Source organism: Nomascus leucogenys, chromosome 4, assembly GCF_006542625.1.
Source record: "Nomascus leucogenys isolate Asia chromosome 4, Asia_NLE_v1, whole genome shotgun sequence".
In the NCBI taxonomy this organism is placed as follows: domain Eukaryota; kingdom Metazoa; phylum Chordata; class Mammalia; order Primates; family Hylobatidae; genus Nomascus; species Nomascus leucogenys.
In genome coordinates, this window is record NC_044384.1 from 96,760,486 (window position 1) to 96,784,443 (window position 23,958).

Sequence of the window (23,958 nt, forward strand, 5' to 3'; positions counted from 1 at the left end):
TGTAAAAATCTGGATCAATATTCTAATTCTGGGCATGTATTGGAATCAGCTAGCAACCCCGTATCAGCTTGGTTCCAACAGTTGCCCAGTTCATGGAACGCCTTATTTAGTTTACTTGGGATAATTTTACTTATTTTGTTTTACTGTTTTGGAATACGTTGCTATTGTACTCTTTGTGTAGAAAGGCTGGACAAGCTTACTAAATGTTTTCTTAAACTGAGCACTTTTTAATCTTCTAGATTTTAATCTTCTAGATATCATCTTTTGTCAGAACTCGGAGTTATGAACGGCCCTTGCCATACCAATGCTTTCTGACTGAGCTCCTCTCTACTCTGAATACAAGAGACCCAATAGTTAGGCAGGAATGGCATTGCCCCTATCAGCACGAAGAAGTTACAGAAGATGCATCTTTATCCCTCTGCAACCCTTAGGATTAAGGGTTTTCTTATAAAAGGGAGGGGGGAAGTGTTAGAGGTGTTTGAACCAGAGCAACTCCATCTTGAACAGGGGCTGGGTAAAATGAGGCTGAGACCTATTGGGCTGCATTCCCAGATGGTTTAAGGCATTCTGTGTCACAGGATGAGTTAGGAGGTCAGCACAAGATACAGGTCATAAAGATCTTGCTGATAAACAGGAGGCAGTAAAGAAGCTGGCTAAAACCACCAAAACCAAGATGGTGATGAGAGTAACCTCTGATCATCCTCACTGCTACATTCCAACCAGTGCCATGACAGTTTACAAATGCCATGGCAACGTCAGGAAGATACCCTATATGGTCTAAAAAGGAGAGGCATGAATAATCCACCCATTGTTTAGCGTATCATCAAGAAATAACGATAAAAATGGGCAACCAGCAGCCCTCGAGGCTGCTCTACCTATGAAATAGCCATTCTTTTATTCCTTTACATTCTTAATAAACTTGTTTTCAGTTTACTCTGTGGACTTTCCCTGAATTCTTTCTTGTGTGAGGTCCAAGAACCTTCTCTTGGGGTCTGGATTGGGATCCCTTTCCGGTAACATCATGATGCTCATTCTGCAGATACAGACACTGGAGCAAGGGGAGGCTAACCTCTGTTGAGTCAGTAAATACATGTTTAGTACAGAAGTGGCCTCCATATTCAGATATTGTCAATATTCAAATCCCCACAGTTGCATATAATGCCACAAATCATCATAACCTCTACTCCTAATTAAAACTTAGTCCCTATTCCAACATCTCTAACTAATTAGTACTCTTGCTATTAGACCTATATCTTTGGTCAATATCTTTCTGTTTGCCTAATACTGTAAATACTGAGCAATGCAATACAGGTGCAAGGCAAATAGATTATAAAGTCAATTGAAAATCTTGACAAAGAGGCAAGATTTCATGAAGTCCATGAAAGTAATGTTAAACAGCTCCAATCACACAGGAAGCCGTTGGCACATTAGAATCTGTCAGAGGCAGAAAGATGAAAAAATAAATACTTGCTACAAATAAAACATGAGCCGTACTTCCAAAGAGAATAATTTCAACAGCAAAGGACTAAGAAAAGTACCTAGGAAAACTGATCAAATTCTTCACTATATTTTACCCTTTTTGTGGTCATTCTGAGAAAAATCAAATGTAAAGTGAAGGATTTCATATTGTGCTATTTTATCATCTTATCAGAAACACTAAACTTCCAGCCCTAAACCCCATTTGTTTCTTTGGAAAATTAGAGTACAATTGCAAATATAACCTAAATTTATTTAAAAAATAAACAGTTTCATACTTTCCACTTTATTTAGAGAAAAATATTCAAAATAACTTATTATTTGCTGTAAACATTTGGTTCTTTTTCTGACCTTTCTTCTTAGAACGAGGCCCTCCTTATAATGCTCCTTATAACAGCCAGCACCAGTAGAAGGGAGATCAGAAGACTCACTTCTCAGGCATCTGCCCTGCTCCCTCCCACTCCCACTTCTGGTGTGGAAGGAACAGAGCTGAGAGCTCCGGAGCAGGGGCAAACACTGTTTTAACTCAGAACTTGGAAAACCAAGCTGCAAAAATAGGGGAGTGGCCTCCTTGGGAGAATACCAGATGAAAACTATCACACAAAGAGGTTTTTCATAAAACATGACTGTCACTAATAATAGTAACAATAAGAATGTAAGAAGAAGAATAAGGAGGATGGCGGCTACAGGAGGACATCGACTCATGCAAACCTCACTTTTCACAGCATCAAGCAGGGAATTTTTCTCTTGGAAAGAAGACAAAACCGAGCCCCAGAGATGTTGTCTTCTCCAAGGTCACACACACACACACACACACACAAGTGAAACTTGAGTCCACTGCTATGGGACTCCAAAGCCCCCACTCCTTCTACTGGCTGACCCCCACCCTTACTTTCTAAAAGACAGCAGGACACAGTTAGGGTCTAGGGATTTTGCCTGCTCATGGAAGGCTTTCCTTGTTTGAAAAAAGCAATCCCTTTATATAATGTGTGTGTGTGTGTGTGTGGTGTATCTATATCTATATCTTTACCTATATTTATATCTAATCTCTATGGATATCTAAGACAGATCTTGTCTGATACCTGCTACCAAAGGAAACCAGAACAAATGGCAGAAAAATCAATGTACCAAGTGTCTGGGATGTTATTACTGTGGCTGAAAGCAAGTAAAAACAATAAAAGTGACTGACGTCTGGGTCAGTGTGGTCAAGTGGTATCAACCCCAATTATAGGTTCCTAGACTCCCTGGGCATAGCAATTCTTAAGCTAATATCTGAACCAAGGCATAGTTTAGGGGGATTTTTCTATCCATCTCCGCAACTTGCTATGGAATAATCTATGGAAGAAAAAAATAAGTCCATTATGGGCTAGAGTCTAAAAATACACTTAATGAACCACTCATTTTGGCAAGATTGCTCTACATCCTAGCAAACAATGATGGGAAGAGGAACAATGATGGCGGAGAACTGGCCAGGGCTCCTGAAGGACAACATGCCTAAGCTTCCATTTCCACCAAAGGGGGCCACTTTTTTTTTTTTTTGGAGACCAAGTCTCACTCTGTCGCCCAGGCTGGAGTGCGGTGGCACGATCTTAGCTCACTGCAACCTCCGCCTCCCAGGTTCAAGTGATTCTCCTGCCTCAGCCTCCTGAGTAGCTGGGATCACAGGCATATGCTACTACACCCAGCTAATTTTTGTGTATTTTTAAAATAGAGACAGGGTTTCACGATGTTGCCCAGGCTGGTTTTGAACTCCTGGCCTCAAGTGATCCTTCTGCCTTGGCCTCCCAAAGTGCTAGGATTACAGGCGTGAGCCACTGTGCCTGGCCTAGGCCTCACATCTTCCCCAGCAAAGTAGGCACGTTTCCCGTGCATGGGCTGGGGAACAGCATTTATTTCTTCTACACTGAGTACCAGTTGGTATTTGTTTCTTATACCATGCTTCTATTTAACACTATTTAAATCAACTTTTCCCTCTTATATTAAGATTCCAGGACAGAAACTTGGCAGCAGAGAAGATGCCTTATCATACTTGTTTATGGCTAACTTTGAATTTCAAGGTCACACTGAGTATAAAAAGACTTGTGTACCATATTAAGCAAGAAACAGGTACTGTCAACATTGGGATTTACAAATCACTGAGGAAAATTACGAGTCCAAGGCAGGGTGCTGTGTCACTGATGTAGACGTTGGTCACTGAATCTGAAAGGTGCTACTGCATTTTTTTTTTTTTTTAGACGGAGTCTCACTCTGTTGCCCAGGCTGGAGTGCAGTGGCACGTGATGTCAGCTCACTGCAACCTCTGCCTCCCAGGTTCAGGTGATTCTCCTGCTTCAGCCTCCTGAGTAGCTGAGACGACAGGTGCACACTCCAATGCCTGGCTAATTTTTGAATTTTTAGTAAAGATGGGATTTCACCATGTTGGCCAGGCTGCTGTCAAACTCCTGACCTCAAGTGATCTGCCTGCCTTGGCCTCCCAAAGTGTTGGGATTACAGTTGTGAGCCATCGTGCCCAGCCACATTTTCTTTACAGACACTGGTGTTACTTTGTCTAACTGTAAACATTAAAAGGCAAATTGAGTGACAAGATGACTTTCTAAACAGACCTCCCTGTCAATGACCACTTTGATTAAATTATTATTGAGAAGTAGAGTGCAGTGGAGTAAGCCCACTGGAGTTAGGGGGTCAGAGTGCTGGGTTTATGGATAAATCAGGACAGAATTAGCTAGAATCCAGTCTGATCAACAGTTTTTTCCATATCACTTTACAATAAATAATATTCAATTCCCTTCTCCATATGGCCTGTCCAATAAAAGGAAATGGGAACTATTTTCTCAGCTTTCCCTCATTGTGCTACCCTTTCCTCCCAAATTAAGCCCAACATCTTAGAAGATGCCTATCTGTCACCCTGCCCCAAGGGTGCACTAACAAGTTGAAGAGCTTGAAGAAATTAGGAGCTCAGACAGACACTTGTAAGCACCTACTTCACAACTACCTTTGGCAAAACATCTGGGGATGAGGTTGTTTTAAAAATGCAGCAATAAAGGGCAGGGTGGAGAGCACAGAGCGAAGTTGATGTTTTAAAAAAGGCATCTTCCTGCAACTATTCGGATGGCTCCGTATTACTCAGAGAAATCTGATTCTTAGTCACAGAGGTGGATCAGGTAGATACCTGAAGTTAAAGCCCAAACCCAGGCCATGGGAATTGGGCAGTCACAGATTGGAAGGGCAGAGTGCCTGGGAGTGACAAATGGCAGTACTAACCTTGTGTACACTGGAAGGGGTACTAGCCCAAAGGCTAAGACACCAGTTTGAGAAACAGAGACTACGACATTTGCTACCGGTGTGACCTCAAACAAAGTCTTTCTAACACTCCGAGTCTGTTTTCTGATCTGAAAGATGGAGATAGCACCAAGTATTTCATAATGTTGCTGAGAAGATTAAATGGGAGGGTGCATGTAAAGTACTGAGCATAGTACCCAATGCATAGTAAGTCCTCCAAGAACACAGGCTTCCATCTGCTCAGCAAATGTTTATTGGTCACCTATGATGTGTCATTTTTACAAGTATCCTAATGCTACAATTGTACAGTTTTTCAGAAAGGGAAGTTGTTACATAGTTCATAGCAGGAGGTCCTGACCGACTGGCTGAGCTTTGTTGCTTTTTGCCTTTTGTTTGGAAGGATGCCTTTTGTTTGTTTTGATTGGAGAAGCAATTCACTTAGAAACCCGGTATTGTACTGTCTGTTGTCTTCATTTGTGGCGAGAGAGGCAGAGAGAAACACACACACGCACTAGGTTCTTGCATCTGAGGGTGGGGCCTGAATCTCTCTACATCAGGCACAGGAAGGTGCCACTCCTTGCTACTTTTCTCCAGGTCTCATCATCCAATCCCTAATATTTCCACTGTGAAATATATTTGACACTTATTTCATATCATTTGCTCTATCTTTTCATTAACTAACGATCCTATCAAAACACTGTCTTTTGAAAAAATTTATTGCAGAGGGGTCACCTAGGAAAGATGTGCTTGGTAGGGGTCACCTGTGCCTCCCTGTCCTCCTTCGCTATTCAAATTATCCTCAAACCCACCCTCTGGCTGAGCTGGGCGGTCCAACATGCAGGCAGGCGCCTGGCTGCCTGGAGGTAGCCCTTCTTGTTGCCCTGTTATAATTCAAGCAGGTCTTTCTGATGCCAGAGGAAATGCCTATAAGGGCTTAAAAGTCTTAGAGATTTTTAATAAGGGTTATTAGCCTCTATTCCTTTGGAACAAGAAAGGGTAGAGCTGACTTTGATCATGAAGTTTTCAATCCTTTCACTGCCTTCACACCTCTTCCAATGCCTCAGTAGGAGACACCTTCTCACCTTCCACCATCTTTGCTAACTCCTGGTACTCTCATCAGGAGATGAGACGTGTTGCACAGGTGAGTGGGAGACGAGACTGAACGCAGTGAGGAAACACTAGTACCTACAGGTCAGACTGAGATCAGAGGTGACCATGGCCCTCTTTCCTCCCTTCTGTCCTGAATGCTGTGTTTTCCTTGACCACAATGACCCTTTGCCACTTTGGTGCCTCTACAGTGGTGTTCTCTGCTTGCAAAGCTCTTCTCAGGCTTCAGGAATTGTCTTCAATGTCATCTCCTTCTTCGGTTGACTTAAATGTTACCCCCCCAGAGAAGCCTTCCCTGACTACTGCATGTCAGTTTACTCTGCAGGACTTGTCACAATTGATGATCGTGTAAGTTTATCTTTCCTGCTAACCGGTAAGCTCCAGGAGAGCAGGGCCTTTTCTGACTTTGCTTCCCGTTGACTGCCCAGTGCTATCAGCCAGGCACCAGGTGCCTAAGAAGGGCTCAGTAAAGATGTCTTGAAGGAAGGAGTGAGTGTGTGAACTGTTGCCTCAATGGCTCAGAAGTTAACATTCACCCTGGGTGAAATGGAGCTCCTTAAAAGTCAGCCCCGCGGCCAGGCCCTCAAGTCACATGGCTCAGGTTCTGACTGGACCAACCAAAGATGCACCTCTACAAGATGGCAGAGCATCTGGCACACTGGCTCCACCTACCAGCCAGGGCACTCCTGCCAAGGCCCAGAGAGTGCATTGATGGGGGAGACAAAGGGGCTGGAGTGGATCTAAGGCTAAGTGTGTCTGATAAGCCTGAGGGAGTTGGGCCAGGTCATAAGTGCAATGGAGAAGCCAGAAGCACTGAACTTAATGAGCCCCCACAGCTGTTTTTAATGGGGACCTGATCATTCGAGGGCAGTTGGGGGAGAGGAGGAACATGGTCTCATATGCCTAATTAAAAGTTACAAAAAAGAGAATGACACATGGCAAGAGTCTGCTGAAACAGTGGAAAGGGGCCTTGGTGAGAAGGCAGGGCTGACTTTTCTATTTAAAACAGTGTCAATTGGTTGCCTGGAGCCAAAATTTAAGAGTCAAAGAGGACAATGGATGACAGCTTCAAAGTACAAACCTGGGACATTTGAGCATCAGATCAAGTTCAGAAATCAGGGCAACTTCGAGGCTTAATTTTCAAAGCATGTGGACCTTTAAATGACATTTGAATAGGGGTTTATCCCAACGGTTGCTAAAAGAATATTGTTAGTAGTGAGCAAGAGGTCATAGCCTGTGCTAACTATTCCTTTGGGGAATTTCCAGGGGAAATTGTCACTTGCCCAAAGTGTATATACCATTGCTGTCTGAGGTTTCAAATCCAGCAACCTGAAACCACAACATGGAAGAAAACATCTTCAGAGTTTTTTTTTTTTAATTTATAACGAATATTTATTGAATGTTTATCATTTCCAGGAGCCATACCATGCATTGTTCATATCTTATCTATTCATTCTTCACCATTACTCTATGAGGTGGATATTTCTATCCCCATTGTATAGTTGAGAAAACTGAGGCATGGAAAGATTTGGAAACTTGCCCAAGGTCGCACATTTTATTACTGTCAGAGTCACAACTTGAAGCTAGTCAGTGTAAATAGTTTTGCCTTTAACCACCATGTTAGACCACCTGTGAAAGCAGTCATTGAAGAATGAACATATATTGGATGTTTCCAATTCTAAGTGGAAATCCATTTCCACTTGTTTTTATATGAGGATGCACTGAGGCAGTGTGGGTTCTGGGAAGATTACTGTCTCTGGCTTTAGTTATAAAATTGTTTAACCAACTATCCAACTATCTATCCAGTCAATCAACCAACTACCTAACCAACCAACCAATGAGCCAACCAACTATCCAAGCTACTGCCCTAGCTGTCAGCCACCCGTCCAACCATCTGTACAATCAGCCAACTAACCAACTAACCATCCTCACTCCTCTTACTGTAAAATTGGGATTCGTAATTATACCCACTGTGCAAGTGAAGAGCTTAACACAGGGCCTCAAGACACTGATTAATCGCTATTACTATTGAGTTGTGTTGTTCTTGAGCTGAGCACTCCAATAAGACAATAAATGTCTCAAAGACATGGGAGAAGCTTGAGGCCCACTTCACTATCCTAAGAAAATTATCCCTGAACTTGCTGAAAAGGGTGTGGACCATATAACTTCACAGGGTGTTCTTTCCTAAGGGGAAATTGGTTTTGATCTGATGATCACAGAAACTTGGGCTTCTGGAGAAAACTTTGCTGACTGGCTTTTTTTTTTGATACTGTGACTCATACAATGATTATGATTTTCTAACCAGCAGCCAGATCTTCCGAGCATTTTGTTTTAACTTCATCCTGGACTTCCTTTTATATTTCCTTACTTGTTTTTCCTTTGTCCACCTTTTTGAAATCTACTTCCTAATCTATGTTTTCTGGGTTGAAATTGTTTGGTTAGGATTTCTTAAGTCCTCATGATAACCAGAAGGAATATAAATATGTGACTATAAGGTCTAGTTTACATATTGACTGCTGTTTTGCTGATGCAGAGAGAGAAAGGCTACCTCAGGAGAAGTGAAAAGGCCACCATACTTCTGCCTGCTCCAAAACATGGGGCAGAGGGTATTGGATGGCACGGTATAAAAACATAAGGCGGATGGAAACACTTGGGGTAGTGGCATAGTTTCTTCTTCCATTGCGCATGTGTAGGATTAAAATCCCTCCTCCCAAAAGACAGAGAGGAAAAAGAGGAGAGGAGAGGAGAGGGAAGGGGAGAGGAGAGGAGGAGGGAGGGGAGGGGAGGAGAGGGGTGAGGAAGGGAGGGGAGGAGAGGAGAAGAAAGGAGAGGAGAGGACAGGAGGGGAGGGGAGGGGAAGGGAGGAGAGGAGAGGAAGGGAGGGGAGGGGAAGGGAGGAGAGGGGTGAGGAAGGGAGGGGAGGAGAGGAGAAGAAAGGAGAGGAGAGGACAGGAGGGGAGGGGAGGGGAAGGGAGGAGAGGAGAGGAGGGGAGGGGAGGGGAGGGGAAGGGAGGAAAGGGGTGAGGAAGGGAGGGGAGGGGAAGGGAGGGGGGAGGGGAGGAGAGGAGAGAGACAGAGAGAGAGAGGACAGAAGAGGAGAAAGAAAGAAAAGAAAAAAGGAGAAAAGATTTGTAGGAGAGAAGCAGTATGCTACAAAGAAAAATTCTGAGTTTCAAAGTTTTTAACTCCTAGATTTTTTGTTTGCTTATTACATGAAATTAGCTGAGTCACTTAATTTCTCTGATCCTCAGTTTTTCTCATCTGCAAGATGGGTCAACAAGTCCCACCTATTTCACGGGTTGTTACAAGGATGGAAAGAGATTAAGGCATGTAGAAAAAGGTTTGAGAATTGTAATGTGAGCTTCAAACAGTAGGAGTTAGGAGTTTGTATTATTGCCTACAAAATGTCAAAATTCCAATAGTGCCACCCATTAGACATTTAAAGCACATTTCCAGCTGTCATAAACTGATGGGAGGTGGGGAACAACAACAAAAAAGAAACAAAGCAAATAAAGCAAATGATTTTTTTTTTTTAGATTGGCCCAGTGCAATGTGTCAACCTGGCCTTGTTTATAAGGGCATTCCCTCGGTCATAAAGCACCATCTGTCACCTTCTCTCCACAGGGGTAGAAACAGGACCAGGAGGCCGTCTTACCTCATCATCACAGCTGATGGAGCATTTGCCATCCAGGGAGGCACACTGTGAAGGCAAAAAGCGGAGGGAAATGTGTTACTATGTTACTTGGGCATCCCAGTGCCTGCTGTGGCTGCCACTGAGCTACTTAAGGACAAGCTATCCAAGTCATGGGCTAGAATTCAAATACCCAGTTTCATTGAAAAGGAATGCTCCATGATGTGTCTTGTCTACCATCTCTGGAATCAGTATCAATTCCAAGTAGTAATGTAAAATAAAAGATCTATGAAACAACTAGGGGGGTGGGGGCAGGCATGGTGGCTCACACCTGTAATCCCTGCACTTTGGGAGGCCAAGGAGGGCAGATCACTTGAGGTCGGGAGTTGGACACCAGCCTGGCCACATGGTGAAATCCCGTCTCTATTAAAACATACAAAAATGACCCTAGTGTGGTGGCGGGTGCCTGTAATCCCAGCTACTCAGGAGGCTGAGGCAGGAGAATCACTTGAACCAGGGAGGTGGAGGGTGCAGTGAGCCGAGATCGCACCACTGCACTCCAGCTTGAGCGACAGAGCAAGACTGTCTCAAAAAAAAAAAAAAAAAAAAAAAAAAAATTGAGGGGGGAGCTGGCTCTTTTTTATCTACTTTATGTTGTCATTAAATAGTAATGATATCTTTTTAAGATCTCAAATCTTTTGGTAACTAAAAATACAATTATGTAATTATTTAATTTAAAATTTTTTAATTCTCAATGACTTTAAAAAACCCCTGTCCATCTCCTTAGTTTATAGTTTCCTAAAGTATCTTAATTTAAGGGATGATAAACCATTCTAACATTTATTCTTGGGCAGATGGAAGCAACTTATCAGTGGCCCTTTCTACCAAATTACTCAACAAATACCACTGAGATTACTTAGTACAGAGAGCATAGCAAAAAGAAAAAAATGTTCCCAGATTCTCCAAGGTAGACCCTGTGAACAAAGAAGTCAGACAAATGTTTTGGAGAAACTAGTTATGTAAAGGGTTTCAAGATTTTGATAATGAGATTCACGAGTAAGTAACCAGGCATGACCACAGGATTAGGAGAAAGTCAGTATGAAAATCACACAAAAGACCCCAAAACTTAAAAGAAAAACTCCTTTGGAAGGTCACTATCTTGATCCCACAATTAAAACTGTTCCTAGGAGCAAATTCCCTGCTTTGCTCAGCATGTGGTGTCTAACATGCTGACAGCCCTTTATTTTGCAGTGAAATGAAAGGTAATCTGAGCAGCCGGCAGTTGATTTTACAAACATTCATCGGAAATCTGGCACTTTTAGGCTCCAGGTACCCAAATGTGAACACCTGTATAATAACAGTGTCGCTAATGCTTCAAGATGCTGATTATAACTTACCTGTCTGCTGGCAGTCCAGAACTTCCTTTGGAAAAATTCAAGTTTCATCTGAATGCCTACAGCTGGGACAAATTATAAACAAAACAAGGCATTAGTGATCCCTTTATTCAATTATTTAAGATTATCGTTGAAAATTATCCGTCATGGCAAGAAGCTGATATAAGCATATAAAATAAAATGTACAGTGAAGCATACAACTAAAATATTTTATCTTTCAGGTAAAGAATTCTCAAGTTTACCTGCACCCACAGAACTCTTGATACAAAACAAACAGCACAGTGCAGATGGTTCTTTGGAGACATGTTACTTCGGCATTTCTAAAATTCATATACTCGCACCACTTCCCCTACCCCCATCCCAACACAAGCTGAGAAGAGGAAAGAAAAAAAAATTCAAAAGATCACTATTGCGTCAGTTCCTGTATCAGCTATTACTGTTTGAACTTGCATGTCTAAAATGTGTACTCTGCATGTGTTTTTGAGACGTAACATTTGAAAAGCACTTGTCATGAGGCTGGTATTCAGAAGTAAGTCACTTTACTATAATGTGTCTCAGTTTAACTGGCCTCCTAGAGTCCACATCTCAAGGTTCTTCTCTCCCACGGAACTCTGGTAAAACTATGTAATTTTTTCTTTGTCTGTGAAAAGCTTCCTAAAGCAACCGTGAATGCTAGTTCTAGTGACAGAAACAGCCAAAAAGAGAAGAGGTTAAGAATGTGACTTGAAACTTTGGGAAGTGAAATTTAGTGGAACCTCAAAACTATAACATGAGGAAGTTCACCTTATTTTTCTCCATGAAGCCCAAACCACTTGAAAGACTTGAAACCATCTCAGGAAGTAAAATGGTAAGGGCAAAATGCTCCTCAGATGGTGGGAAAACTTGAGAGGCGTTTGGAAGAATGACACTACAGGGAATACTGAATTCCCTGGAGCACGTCATTTAACCCAGTGCAGTTTTGCAAACTGTAGTCTGTTGCACACAACCTCCCAATTTTTACCATATTTGCATAGCACCTAATACTCTTTTTTTCCTTCCACATTTCTTTCTTTTGCTTAAAGACCTACAGTAATTCAACCTACATAATACTGGAACACCCATCAAAAGAGACACACAATTGTAAGAAAAAAAATCACTTAAATACTCTAAAAATTTTGCGTGCCACTATATTGGACCTCCCATTTGGGTAATCATAGTTGTGCTGGCTTCAGGAAGTTGGAGATTCATAAAGGTCTTGGGCTGTTGTTTCCCTGATAACTATCAAGGGCATTTCTACTTCCTAAACAAATTGTTGAAGCAAGCCCTGAGAGTAAAGGTTAACTGGGTGTGTACATTGGGAGAGATTTGCCATCTGTGTTTGCACTTAGAATTTCAGACTGTAGGATAAAGACTAGAGCAGTGCATGGCTGCAACACGCAGAATGTGAAAAGCCTCTGAAATACACCATGTTGGTGCCCCAGGCTCATTCTGCTCTGACCTAAGTGTCCTTTTTTCTCTGGACCACAACCTTCCCAAGAATGAGGACCTGTTCTTGCTCCCTGCTGGACCCCTGCCTCCAGCAAGATGCTGAGTACACAGACGACCCATAGGTAAATGCTCGCTTTTTAAAAAAAACTTTCAAGTGATATTATAGTCAGCAGTTAGAGAGAAATATAGAAGAGTAACACCTATGTGAATTGTTTGTTCATTTGTTTGAGACAGAATCTCACTCTGTTGTCCAGGCTGGAGTGCAGTGGTGTGATCTCAGCTCACTGCAACCTCTGCTTCCCGGATTCAAGTGATTCTCATGCCTCAGCCTCCCGAGTAGCTGGGATTACAGGTGTGCACTACCACACCTGGCTAATTTTTGTATTTTTTGTAGAGATGAAGTTTCATCATGTTGGCCAGGCTGATCTCTAACTCCTGGGCTCAAGTGACCTGCCTGCCTCAAACTCCCAAAGTGCTGGGATTACAGGTGTGAGCCATGTGGCTGGCTTGGGTATGTTTTAAAAGTATCCCAGATGATTCTCACGCACAGCCAAGGTGGGGGATGGCTTTAGTAAATCAGCTGTTGGGGACCTACTGTGATGTGGGCCATGTGGCCAGACTACACAACACAAGCTGTTCTTCCCGGCATCGGAGAACATTTCAGAGAATGCCTGAAAGAAGCTGATTTTGAGTCTGATGGTGGTTGACTGCATTTCAAATAAATCTCATCTTCCAAATGCCTGACAGGCCAGGGTGCAGGGTGCGAAACAGGGTCCAGGCTGAATTCTGATCAGATGCACTGGCAGGCGGGGGTGAGTGCTGGGTTTGGAACAAGTATCTCCGGTTTCACCAAAGATAGGCAGGGGCTGGCTGAAAACTGACTTCAGAGGAGAGGCCTCAAAATTGTTGTGACAACCAATAACTGGTATCTAAGAGGAGGGTGGGAAATGAGTTCATGTGTCCTCCTCTGTGTGCCTCTTTACAGCTCCCCTCCCGCAGTACTCCCCAGCCAGCCCCCGCAAGGATGGCAGGCAGAGAGTAAGGCTAAGGCTACCCCTCAGAGCCAAGGGCAAGCTGCAAGGCCCTACGGGGTAGAGCATCAGGGCTCCCTGAAAGAGTCACTCCAGGGTAACCTTTCCATGGTGCTTCTCCCTCCAACAGCCCAGAGCTGTCCTGGGCCCACCTGTCATCTCTTGAGCTTCTATGAATCTCCTGATGCCCTTTCTGAGACCCCCACCCCCATTCTCTGATGGAGCCCTCATCTTCACCTCCCTGATGAAGCCAGCTGCTCCCCCTTGGGTGTTTATCCATCTCACATACTTGCAGCCTGTTCTCATCTGCCCCTGTCGGTCCTCTACCCCAGCTCCTTGGGGCGCTTTCATCTTTCCTCATGAGTCAGTCCCTCCATCCCATTAATCATGCAGGCTGCTTCTCTCTGATCTCCCTCCAGCAGGCTGCATCCTCGTCCTGGTCCTGATGCCCTGAACTAGACACTGCTTCCCTCTCTCCTCACTCACACCCCTGCCTGCACCATGAGGTTGTTGCCCAAAGGCTCCTGGATAGTCCTGGCTGCAACTGTTCTGCTAGTTTTGACCTAGCTGTGTTCCTGCTGGCTGACCTCATCCCCTTTCCAGTAACACTGGCCCCTGGCTTCCTGTGGCATATCTGGAGTTTGCAGTGTTTTCTTTTACCCATAAGTTAATATACTCTCCTACGATTAAGGGACTCACAATTTCATTGATGGATCAACTTCACGACCATTTGTTCAGCGGGTACTAAGCTCTACACTGCGTACTAAGCTCCCTCCACATCCAGTTGAGGAGTAAATCCATTGTAAAAGCTACACTAGAGGCATAAGGAACAGGAGTGTGCAGAGAATGGGGCTGACTTGGCCTGGTGAGAGCTCTGTGTAAGGTGAGGCATGGAGAGCCCACTCACAGAACAGTAAGAAGCCAGGGAAGATGGCAACCCAAATGGAGGAAACAGGAAGGGAGGGAAAGGGAGAGAACCTTTTTAAAGACCATCATTTGTTCGGAGGCTTGAGAAGAATGGGAACGGGGACCCAGTTGTTCAGGCTGAGGTCAAATGGCAAAAGGTCCTGAATGTCAGGCCAAAGCTTCAAGAGTATCTTGTAGACCAGAGATTGGTCCTATGGTCAAATCCAGCCTCTTTTTGTAAATAAAGTTTTCTTGCAGCACAGCCACACTAATTGGTTTGCACACTGTCTATGACTCTAATGGCAGAGCTGAGTAGTTTTCACTGAGACTGCGTGGCCCACAAAACCTCAGTTATTTACTATTGGTCCTTTACAGAAAAAGTATTCTGACATCTGCTGTTGGTGCCATTGAAGGTCTTTAGTATCGAAGTGGCAGGATCAGGTTTATATTTTTAGAAAGTCCACTCTGAAGGCTTGCAGAGGAAGTGCTAGGGAAACGGCCTGTAAAATGGGAAATGGGAGAATGAGAGTAAGGGATCGAGAGTAACGGGATTGAGCTAATTATTTCTTGAGTGTGAAAATGATTTAAAGTGCAAAAAACAAGGCAACAACAAAAAAATAAGAGTACCCCTCTCCCCCAACAAACAAGCAAATAAACAAAAATGCTTAAGGGAATCCTGTGGAGCTATGAAGTGTAGCTTCCTTTCACTATTTTCCTTAGTTTTGGTCCATGTTTTTCTTTTTTTGACCTTTATCAGAGAAAACACGACTACTTCAGTGAGTCCCACTCTCTCCTCTCACCCCCCACATAACCTAAATGGAACCTGAGACATTTGTCAAGCCCATCTATTTTGTTTTTTCAGCAACATTTCAAGCCGTAACAGTATATTGATTTAAGTCAGTCTTGCTAATTTAATAAGGAAAACAAAGACAGCAAATACTTTTGTGAAACTCAAGTCCCAAGGAGAGTTACAGAAAATAAAATCACCATTCCTGGGGTTTGTAATGTTTTAGACAGTCCAGAAAATCATCAACATATTTCCCCGGAGGTCACAGTGCTCCTTACTTCAATTTGATTACAGATGTCCCAGGGCTCCCTCCCTGCTGGGAATCTTCATCACACGGATAGAGACAAAGTCCCTTTACACAACTGCATCTGGTGATATCTTACTCACCACCCAGGAACACAACAGATCCAGAAAATATTATCCCATGGGATCCTTCCCCATGTGCCAATATGGGGTGAGCCTCCTGGGACAGTGACCCCAACATACTGGGATGGTCTTTGGAAATCAAAACAGCAAAATTATTGTTATAAGAATTGCCATCTCAAAGAGCCAGACTCCTTTCATGTGAAATATTCAGGTATCTGAAGCACTGACCTCTCTTTTGAACTATCCGTGTGACTGTTCTCACAACTCCTCTCAATACTCTAAGAGGGCTTGACTACAGATACTGAAACTTCAATAAAGTATCTTTCTTCCAGACTTCCTCTTTTCCCAACTGTCTAACTTCCTTCTTACCTACTTTTACCCTCCCTTCTTCCATTCCTTTCTCCCATGTTTATCAGAAATCCAGTATGTGCTGGGTGATAGGTGTACTGAGAAAAAGATGTGAGAGACACAGCCACCAGGGGTACAGGCCTGGGGAGGGCAGTCAAATCACCGAAGAGAGATTCACACTTCAGCATCCCCAGAGCTGACAGAAACGAATGCAGGGCATCATCCAAAACACATAGACCATTTGATTTGCAGAATGCCAATGATCAGCATACTTGAATCTAGGGACAGGCAGCTGACCTTGAATGCTCTGACCCTGTGCTGTCCAAATTAGTGCCCATTAGTTACATGTGGCTATTTAAATAAAAACTAACTAAAAGTAAATAATATTCATAATTTAGTTCCTTAGTTGCACTAGTTAGATGTCAAGTGCTCAATAGCCACAGGGTGCTAGAGGCTATGGTACTGGACCATGCAGATCTAGAATATTTCCATCGTTGCAGAGACTTCTACTGGACGATGACCAGTGATCCCAGAAGGAACCACAGAAAAGAAATGGACCCTAGTACTCCTTAAGGATGGAAGGTACAATTCTCCACAAACCTGTCCAGACTACCACTCCCCAGAAGTAGAAGAAATGAGATGAGTTAGGTATAGGGGGTTTAGATCAGACAGGACTGCCAGCGTGAGACAACCTGGACTTGCAAGGGGAAGTTGGTAATAAGTTTGAATGAACCCTAAATAAATCAATGCAACAACCACCCTCCAGATTTATTTATTTTGCTTTATAAAACTTGAGACTACAAATTACATTTGCAGTGCTATTATGTTTAAATGCATTCAAGATGAAATCATGCATGCATCTCATATCATGTTAATAGACATGCATTCAAGTGTAATCTGAAACTCACAAAATAACAATGTTACATATACAATTAGAAATAAAACAACTTTTTTCATATTGTATTCATTTAGAAATAATTTTCCGTGGGGTTGGCCTCAACTTGCAACATACTAGAGGGGCACAGATCTGGTTTGTAAAATAGTGCTCACTATGCCTGGCACACAAGCTCACCCAAACACCCCTACTTCCATTTGCCCAGCCCCCCAGTCATACAATATATTCACATACACATAGAGAGCTCATCCAAAAGGCAGAAAAACAATCCTGCCACCATCAGTGAATTCCAATCAGGAATTGTTTTGCTGTGAGCACTGATTGCAAACCCCAGTTTTAAGACCACTGCTGTGTACCCTTGGGTATGTCACTTTACCTCTCTAGTTGCACCGGCTCTAGCTTCTGAACAGCATTTTTGTGGGACAAAAATCAGTGAGAGTAGATAAAATCACGGGTATTAAAACACTCTAACTAGTTGATAGTGTTGTTGTCATCATTCATGTTATGATTTGCTCCTAGAGCTTTTATTCTTTATTCTTGTGTTTCATGGCTAATATACCTTTCGTGCCAATTATGTTGAGAGTGAGCAGAAAATTCATCTATGACCAATGCAAACTGTCCACTGCTAGGAATGTTCCTTAGAGTGTTATATCAGTGAGTAAATGCATTACAAAATCATGCTATCGGCCAAGCAGGCTCTTAGAGAATGAATCTTTTTCCTTCAGGATTAAGGAAATGTGTGCTCCACCATTCAAAACCTGTGCTATGGTTTGAATGTTGGTCCTCTCTGAAACTCATGTTAAAAGGGAAGGGAAGGGAAGGGAAGGGAAGGGGAGGGGAGGGGGAGGGGAGGGAAGGGATCTCTAATGCAGCAGTATTAAGAGGTGGCACCTTTAAGAGGTGATTGGGTCCTGAGGACTCTGCCCTCATGAATGGATTAATCTATTAATAGATTAATGGGTTAATGGATTAATGAGTTATCATGAAAGTGGGACTGGTGGATTTACAGGAAGAGGGAGAGAGACCTGAGTGAGCACGCTCAGTCCCCTCACCATGCCATGCCCTGTGACTCCCTGGGACTCTGCAGAGCCCCCACCAGCAAGTCCCTCACCACATGGGGCCCCTTGAACTTGGACTTCTCAGCCTCTGAGAAGAGGCTTTAAGAAGTGAATTCCTTTTCTTTACAAATTACCTGGTTTCTACCACTTTGTTAAAAGCAAAAGAAAACAGAAGAAGATGTCCTGTCACTCACCCCTTCTGGAATTGTGATCATTCATGCATACTCAGGACAAGGTTAGACAGGTCAGGGTACAGAACCCAAGAAGACTGCTGTCCATGATACTGGTGCCATCAGCTTCCTGTGTACATCAATCAGGCCACCTGCCCACAAAACGTCTCAATGACCTGGCTACTGCTGGACAATTGCAAATGTGGACAATTACCATTTCATTGTGGTGTCCAGGCAGAGAAACAGATCCAAGAGCTGCCTTGCACTGGCTTGTTCTACAAACAGAAGATTTTCTCCTAATAGATTCCAATCCATAGGTAGGAATATAGTAGAAAATTGTAGCTTTATTAGAGGAAATACAAGTACAATAAGTTAATAATAAATAAATTACCTGCTAAGGATTTCCCATGTATTTCATCTCTTAGGAGTAGAATGACTTTTCCCAAAACCCAAATTGTGCAGATAAATGCTCATCCAGATCATCAGCCTTCTTGCTGCTTATATTTCTTAATCAGCGCACTGGGTATTTTTACATGGCTTGGTTAATATCTCTTATCCAGTCTCAGCTCCACTTTGACAGTCTCTGAATTTTTATTTCTTTGTGCACCATGGCAAAGATTGCTAGCAGTGATAGTAACAAGGCCTGGCATGTTTGGATTCCAATTTGCCTTAATTAACGGTCAACTGTAATAGCCATTACACAAGCCACGTTTGTTTAAATGTTTTCTTCTGTTTGTTTTCAAAACAGTTAATTGCAAGTAGAACTAACAACGAATCTGAATGTCATTTTTTGGGAATATTTCATGATTAACCCAGGGTTTGGAATAAGGCCACTGTTCTGGAGCATCAAGGAAAATAACTCCAACCTTCTTTACATCAAATGTGAGCCCATTCCAGAGGTCTGTTGGTGTCCAAGATAAATGACTTACCACATGAATAACAATTTAAAACTGCAATGTGAATTAGGACATAACTCATCTGTTAAATATTTCATGTGAAGATGTTAATGAATTGCATGATGGAATGTTGGACAAAAAAGATAACTGAAATCCTGGGACTAATTTGGGCAAAACTGAGAACAGAGTATCCTCGGGAAGATGAGGGGGAAGGAAGAGAAGGCAGCTGCACTCTTGTCCCCCTGGGTATCAGGCTGGCAAATTCAAAAGCTTTCTTAGAAGATTATAGGCAAGGGAGAATGATCAGCAACAACCTTTGGAGAAATATTTAGATCAAAGCAATATGCATTTGTTATAATCTTGGTAAAGCCTGAACATTAATCTCCAAGCTATGGTATTATTTCAGAAATTAGAAAAAAAAATTCTCACAGCAGCAGAAACGCCTCATATTTTAGCCTAGTCCAAATGAAGAAATATAATGATAAAAGGGGAGGAGGTATTTTAAATGTAACCCCTAAATGATTGCATATTTCACTTCTGAAGTATTCCCTGTGTTATGGGGGGTTGGTAATCTTTCTTATACATGCTTTTAAATAACAAAGCGCTCCATGATATATGTCTGTGGTGAGAGAGAGGGAGGAGAAACAGCTCACATTATCACTCCACTGACAAGGCCGTAGCAGAAGATTTTCTTTGCTGAGGAGGCCTGTTTTCATCTGTAACCATCCCTACCTGCTGCCTGTGACTGGCTTCTGGGAACGAGTGTAGGAAGGCCTGATCCATTTGGCCACACATTTCTTTCATAATCACTTTGTTTTTTTTTGTCCTGTCAGAGCTTCTCGGAACAGTCACCTTTGGTAAAGTAGAGTAAATGACAATTATAAATGTTTCCTCCATTTGGGTTCTAATTACTTGACTGGATTGATGTTGAAAAGAATTAGCAGGGTTGTGGAATGGAATAATAATTTTCTTTTCACCCCTGAGGTAATCTGGAAGCATTTTTCCAGACTTCATCTGAAGAAACCTATATTCCCTCAGCTTTCCCAGGCTGCCGGAGCTAGCATCAAATAGTTTTTGTCAGATCATTTTATGCTCACAAAGCTCTTCAAATAATATTATTTCAATAAAGTTTTCAAGCCAATACATTTTTAGAGTCAATTCCCACCCTTTCAACCTTTCAGAAGAAAACATTTAAGCCTCGGGCTTCATTGTATTTTAATCAGGGCTGCACAAATCAATGTCCTTTAAAAAATTATAAGCTTCCAAGTTATAGCTCCCTAGCTAATAATTTCTTATTAGGTCACCACCTAATAACAGTCACTAAAGAGACCATAACAAAATTGGGGGTCAAGTTTCTAAACATTTCTAAACCAATAATAGAACAGCCACATATAGTTGCCAAACATCTCTGAGTTGGATGTTTATGACTGTATTTAATATAAAATAGCGCTAAAATCTCCACGTGGGCAGTCCACAGAGCTGGAGGGATGCCTGCAAACCCTCTGACTGTCAGGTTCATGTTACAGGGCACGGAGATGGAGAAGAACTTGCCCAAGCACACCCAGCTCCCTGGAGGGACCTGAGTCCCCTGTGGAGCTCCCAAACTCAAATTCCCTCCAGAGCTGACAGGGAACTGTGGTGAACTGAACATCACCCTGTGCCGCAGTCTCCGGGGAGCTGCAGAGCTCAGCTTGGCCCAACTGGTACCTTGTGGAACACGAGACTCAATATATAGACAGTTCATTTGAAAAACTGACAGCACTCTAATAGGACTGCCAGATAATGGGGTTTTTTGCTGACACAAGATATTGCTCTGTTGCCCAGGCTGGAGTGCAGTGGCACGATCATGGCTCACTGCAGCCTCAACCTCCCAGGCTCAGGCAATTATCCCACAATAGTCTCCCGAGTAGCTAGGACTACAGGCATGTGCCACCATGCCTCGTTGATTTTTGTGTTTTTTGTAGAGACAGGGTTTTGCCATGTTGCCCAGGCTGGTCTCAAACTCCTGGGTTCAAGCAATCCTCCCGCCTTGGCCTCCCAAAGTGCTGAGATTACAAATGTGAGCCACCATGCCAGGCAGATAAAATATTTTTGGTTTACTAATCTGGCAACTCTAGGCTGGGGGTCGCAGAGAACATCCCCAGGCAATGACCTGGGGTGATACTCTGTTGCATACTTAGCCCTGAGAGAATTGAGACTGTCTGCATCCTGCAGCTGAACTGTTAGGACTGGGGACCAAGGCCACCTCCATCAACATGACTTTCATGACTTTGCTATTAGTTCCAGAAAATTCTTGCCCAGAAAGATAATAACTATTGCTTTACTCAGGAGAGGTCCCACTCCCAACCAGATCCCCACACTGGAAGACCTGCCCAGACTCCAAAATGCTGTAAATATCCACCCTGGCTTCCTCTTTCTGAGACACTTCTAAGACTATCAAGGTTGTATTCTCCCTTACTGCTGTAGGGAATAAACTAACTTTGACCTAAAAATTCTCTTTAAAAATATAGAGGTGGGGTCTTGCTCTGTCACCCAGGCTGGAGTGCAGTGGCACAATCATAACTCACTGCAGCCTCCAACTCCTGGGCTCAGGCAGTCCTCCTGCCTCAGCCTCCCGAGTAGCTGGGATTATAGGCTGGAGCCACCACACCCATCCGATACATGGAATATTCTTTTGGTTTTCTTGTCAGCAGTTAAACCTGCTTCTTCATAGCATTGATCAATATTTGACATTAAATGACATTTTATATTATTTATTTATTGTGTTTCATCCCCATCCAACTAGAGGTTGAGGCTCTTTGTTTACTGCTGTATTCCCTGTACCTAGAGAAGCTCCCAGCACAGGCAGGCACTTGTGAACACACACGGGGTGGCTGAATGTGATGTGGATAGAGATATCAATTATTCTCAGGGAGTTTGCTCTCTCCAGAGATCTACCTCTGCCATCCATGTGGTTTGGACTCTGTCCCAAGAGCAACAGAGAGCAATGAAAAGCTTCTCAGCAGCGGAGGGAAGGATGTGAGACACAAACAGATTTGTGCTTTGGAAAAATCTACAGGGGAAGTTGCTGCGATGCATGGTTTGTGTCTGGGGGACTGTGTAGGGGTCATGCGTGCTCATCCTACCAGGTGAGAGATGACAGATAGACTTGCATGGAGCAATGGGCACCAGGGATGGAGAAGTGTGATCTTGTTTCTAACCCCTCCTGACTGGGTGAAGCCTGGAACCCCTGAGTTTGCCAAAGACCCATCAGTCGCATCTGAATCTGGCCAGATACAGCACTTCCCCACTGGCCCTTCCTAACACACACACCAGACCTCAAGGTTTTGTCATTTTAGTTTGATAAATTTGAACATGCTTTTGCTTCCAAGTAAATTATTTAATGAAACAAAATTCTCTGCTTACCAGATATGTCTCTGAATTACCTAAGACTTATTCCACAATGAAAATTATTTTATGGTTGGGTGTGGTGGCTCACACCTGTAATCCCAGCACTTTAGGAGGCTGAGATGGGAGGATTGCTTGAAGCCAGGAGTTGAAGACCAGCCTGAGCAACAGAGTGAGACCCCATCTCTACAAAAAATTTTAAAAAATTAGCTGGGTGCAGCAGCGTACACCTAGAGTCTAAGTTCCGTAGGAAGATCACCTGAGCCCACGAGTTTCAGGCTGCATTGAGCTATGATTGTGCCACTGAACTCCAGCCTGGGGGACGGAAACCCTGTCTCTAAAAAAAAAAGAAAATTATTTTATAACTTGATTCATAGGAATTATATCACATAGTAATCACAGCAGTAGTAATAATCATAATTAATCCCATTTATGAAGCCCTCTAGTATGTGCCAGGTGCCTGCTAGAAGCTTAAAAAACTTTATTGCTAATCCTAGTAACACCCTGCAAACCTGATATTGGAGAAGAGCAAGGGTCATAGAAGAAAGTTATGGGCCTCAAGTCTCCTACTAAGAAGTTACCTTCACCCCTGTTTCCAACCTATACAGCAAAGGCAAAGAGGTTTCCATAACTGTAAGATGTAGTGTACTCTCGGTGTTCTTTTCTGTCAGATAAAATGCAAACTGGAGGTGTCAGGGTAAGTCATTTGCTACCTAAACACTCTAGAATATTTGCACCAATTAATGCATCTAAATATTCAAATGGGTTCCGTCTTCCCCTAGGCAATGATGACTGATTTGCTTAGGTGATTAGGTCATTAGCTTAAGATTACTCTGAGAACAAATTACCTAATCTGGAGGTAGAGTTAAAGAACTCTCCACTAAAGAGGCAGGGTCTCTAGGATGAGCAGAAATTTATGACAGCCTAAGACCAGTTGAAGAGGGAGCAGGGGAGAAAGTATTTTTGGCTGTGCACAAAATCCTAGGTTGGTAATGAGTTTGAAAAGACTGAGAACGTTAAAACCATGTGGCCCATGCAAGTTAGGAAGCTGCATTTCCTGGCCTTTAAAAGACAAAGACAGGAAGGTTAAAACAAAAACTGGTGATTATTCTGGGGATAGCCTGACACAGCAAAATTGTCCCCTTGGTGGTGGGTCAACAAGACCATCACTTTCTTTTCCTGGAATCTCCAATTCATTGAACATGGAAAGGATGACTACACCAGCAACAGCCAAGGGAAGACCATGCACTTACAAGTCTGCTCATGCAGCAAGGCAGCCTGGCAAGGCAAGCAATTGGGCTTGGTTCCCTCTGGCCAGGGAGATACCCACTTCAAAGTGAAACACCTGGGTGGCAGATGTGATCAGCTGCAGCAGACCTGGCCCAAGGCAGATCCTCCCAGAAGAGCTGCACACGAGGTGATTATGAGTAGGGAGGGGAGGGAGAAGGAGACAGGGAAACATTAAGGAGGGGCGGACGGCACTCTGGAGAAAGGCACTTTTTTCCCTCTCATTTCCTGGAATCTCAGGACTTTAGAATATGTGGGAGTCAGCCCTGGAGTGGAGAACATCAATTTTTTCCCTTCATCAGGCAGATGGTGAGGCTGGAAAAGCCATCTTCTGTTGTTAAGCAACTGCTCCTTGACTCTCACCGGGTTTCGTGAGCAGGCTGAGCTGGTCAGGTCTCCTGAGGGTGGGCTGCGAGGTGGGGCTGGCACTTTCCCGTCTGATTTGGCAGGCCAAGTCCAACTCCTTCTCTGCA

General features: G+C 43.3%; 2 protein-coding genes across 5 annotated transcripts in view; one reads left to right on the forward strand and one right to left on the reverse strand.

Moving 5' to 3' along the window:
* Window positions 1-23,958, reverse strand: part of CACNA2D3 (calcium voltage-gated channel auxiliary subunit alpha2delta 3) — a 962,218-nt gene that overhangs the window by 96,311 nt on the left and 841,949 nt on the right. For all 4 annotated transcript variants that reach the window (XR_004029736.1, XR_004029737.1, XM_030811589.1 and 1 more), the window contains 2 exons: window positions 10,891-10,952; window positions 9,518-9,562 (listed from right to left, as the gene is read on the reverse strand). Coding sequence is in view for 2 of the 4 variants with exons in the window: in XM_030811589.1 (XP_030667449.1) it covers window positions 9,518-9,562; window positions 10,891-10,952 (107 nt within the window). In the remaining 2 variants the exon portion in view is untranslated. The remainder of the gene's footprint in view (window positions 1-9,517; window positions 9,563-10,890; window positions 10,953-23,958) is intronic.
* The window catches only part of LRTM1 (leucine rich repeats and transmembrane domains 1), a 55,925-nt gene continuing 44,253 nt past the window's right edge, over window positions 12,287-23,958 (forward strand). The window contains exon 1 of the mRNA XM_012499249.2: window positions 12,287-12,476. The gene's annotated coding sequence lies outside the window, so the exon portion shown is untranslated. The remainder of the gene's footprint in view (window positions 12,477-23,958) is intronic.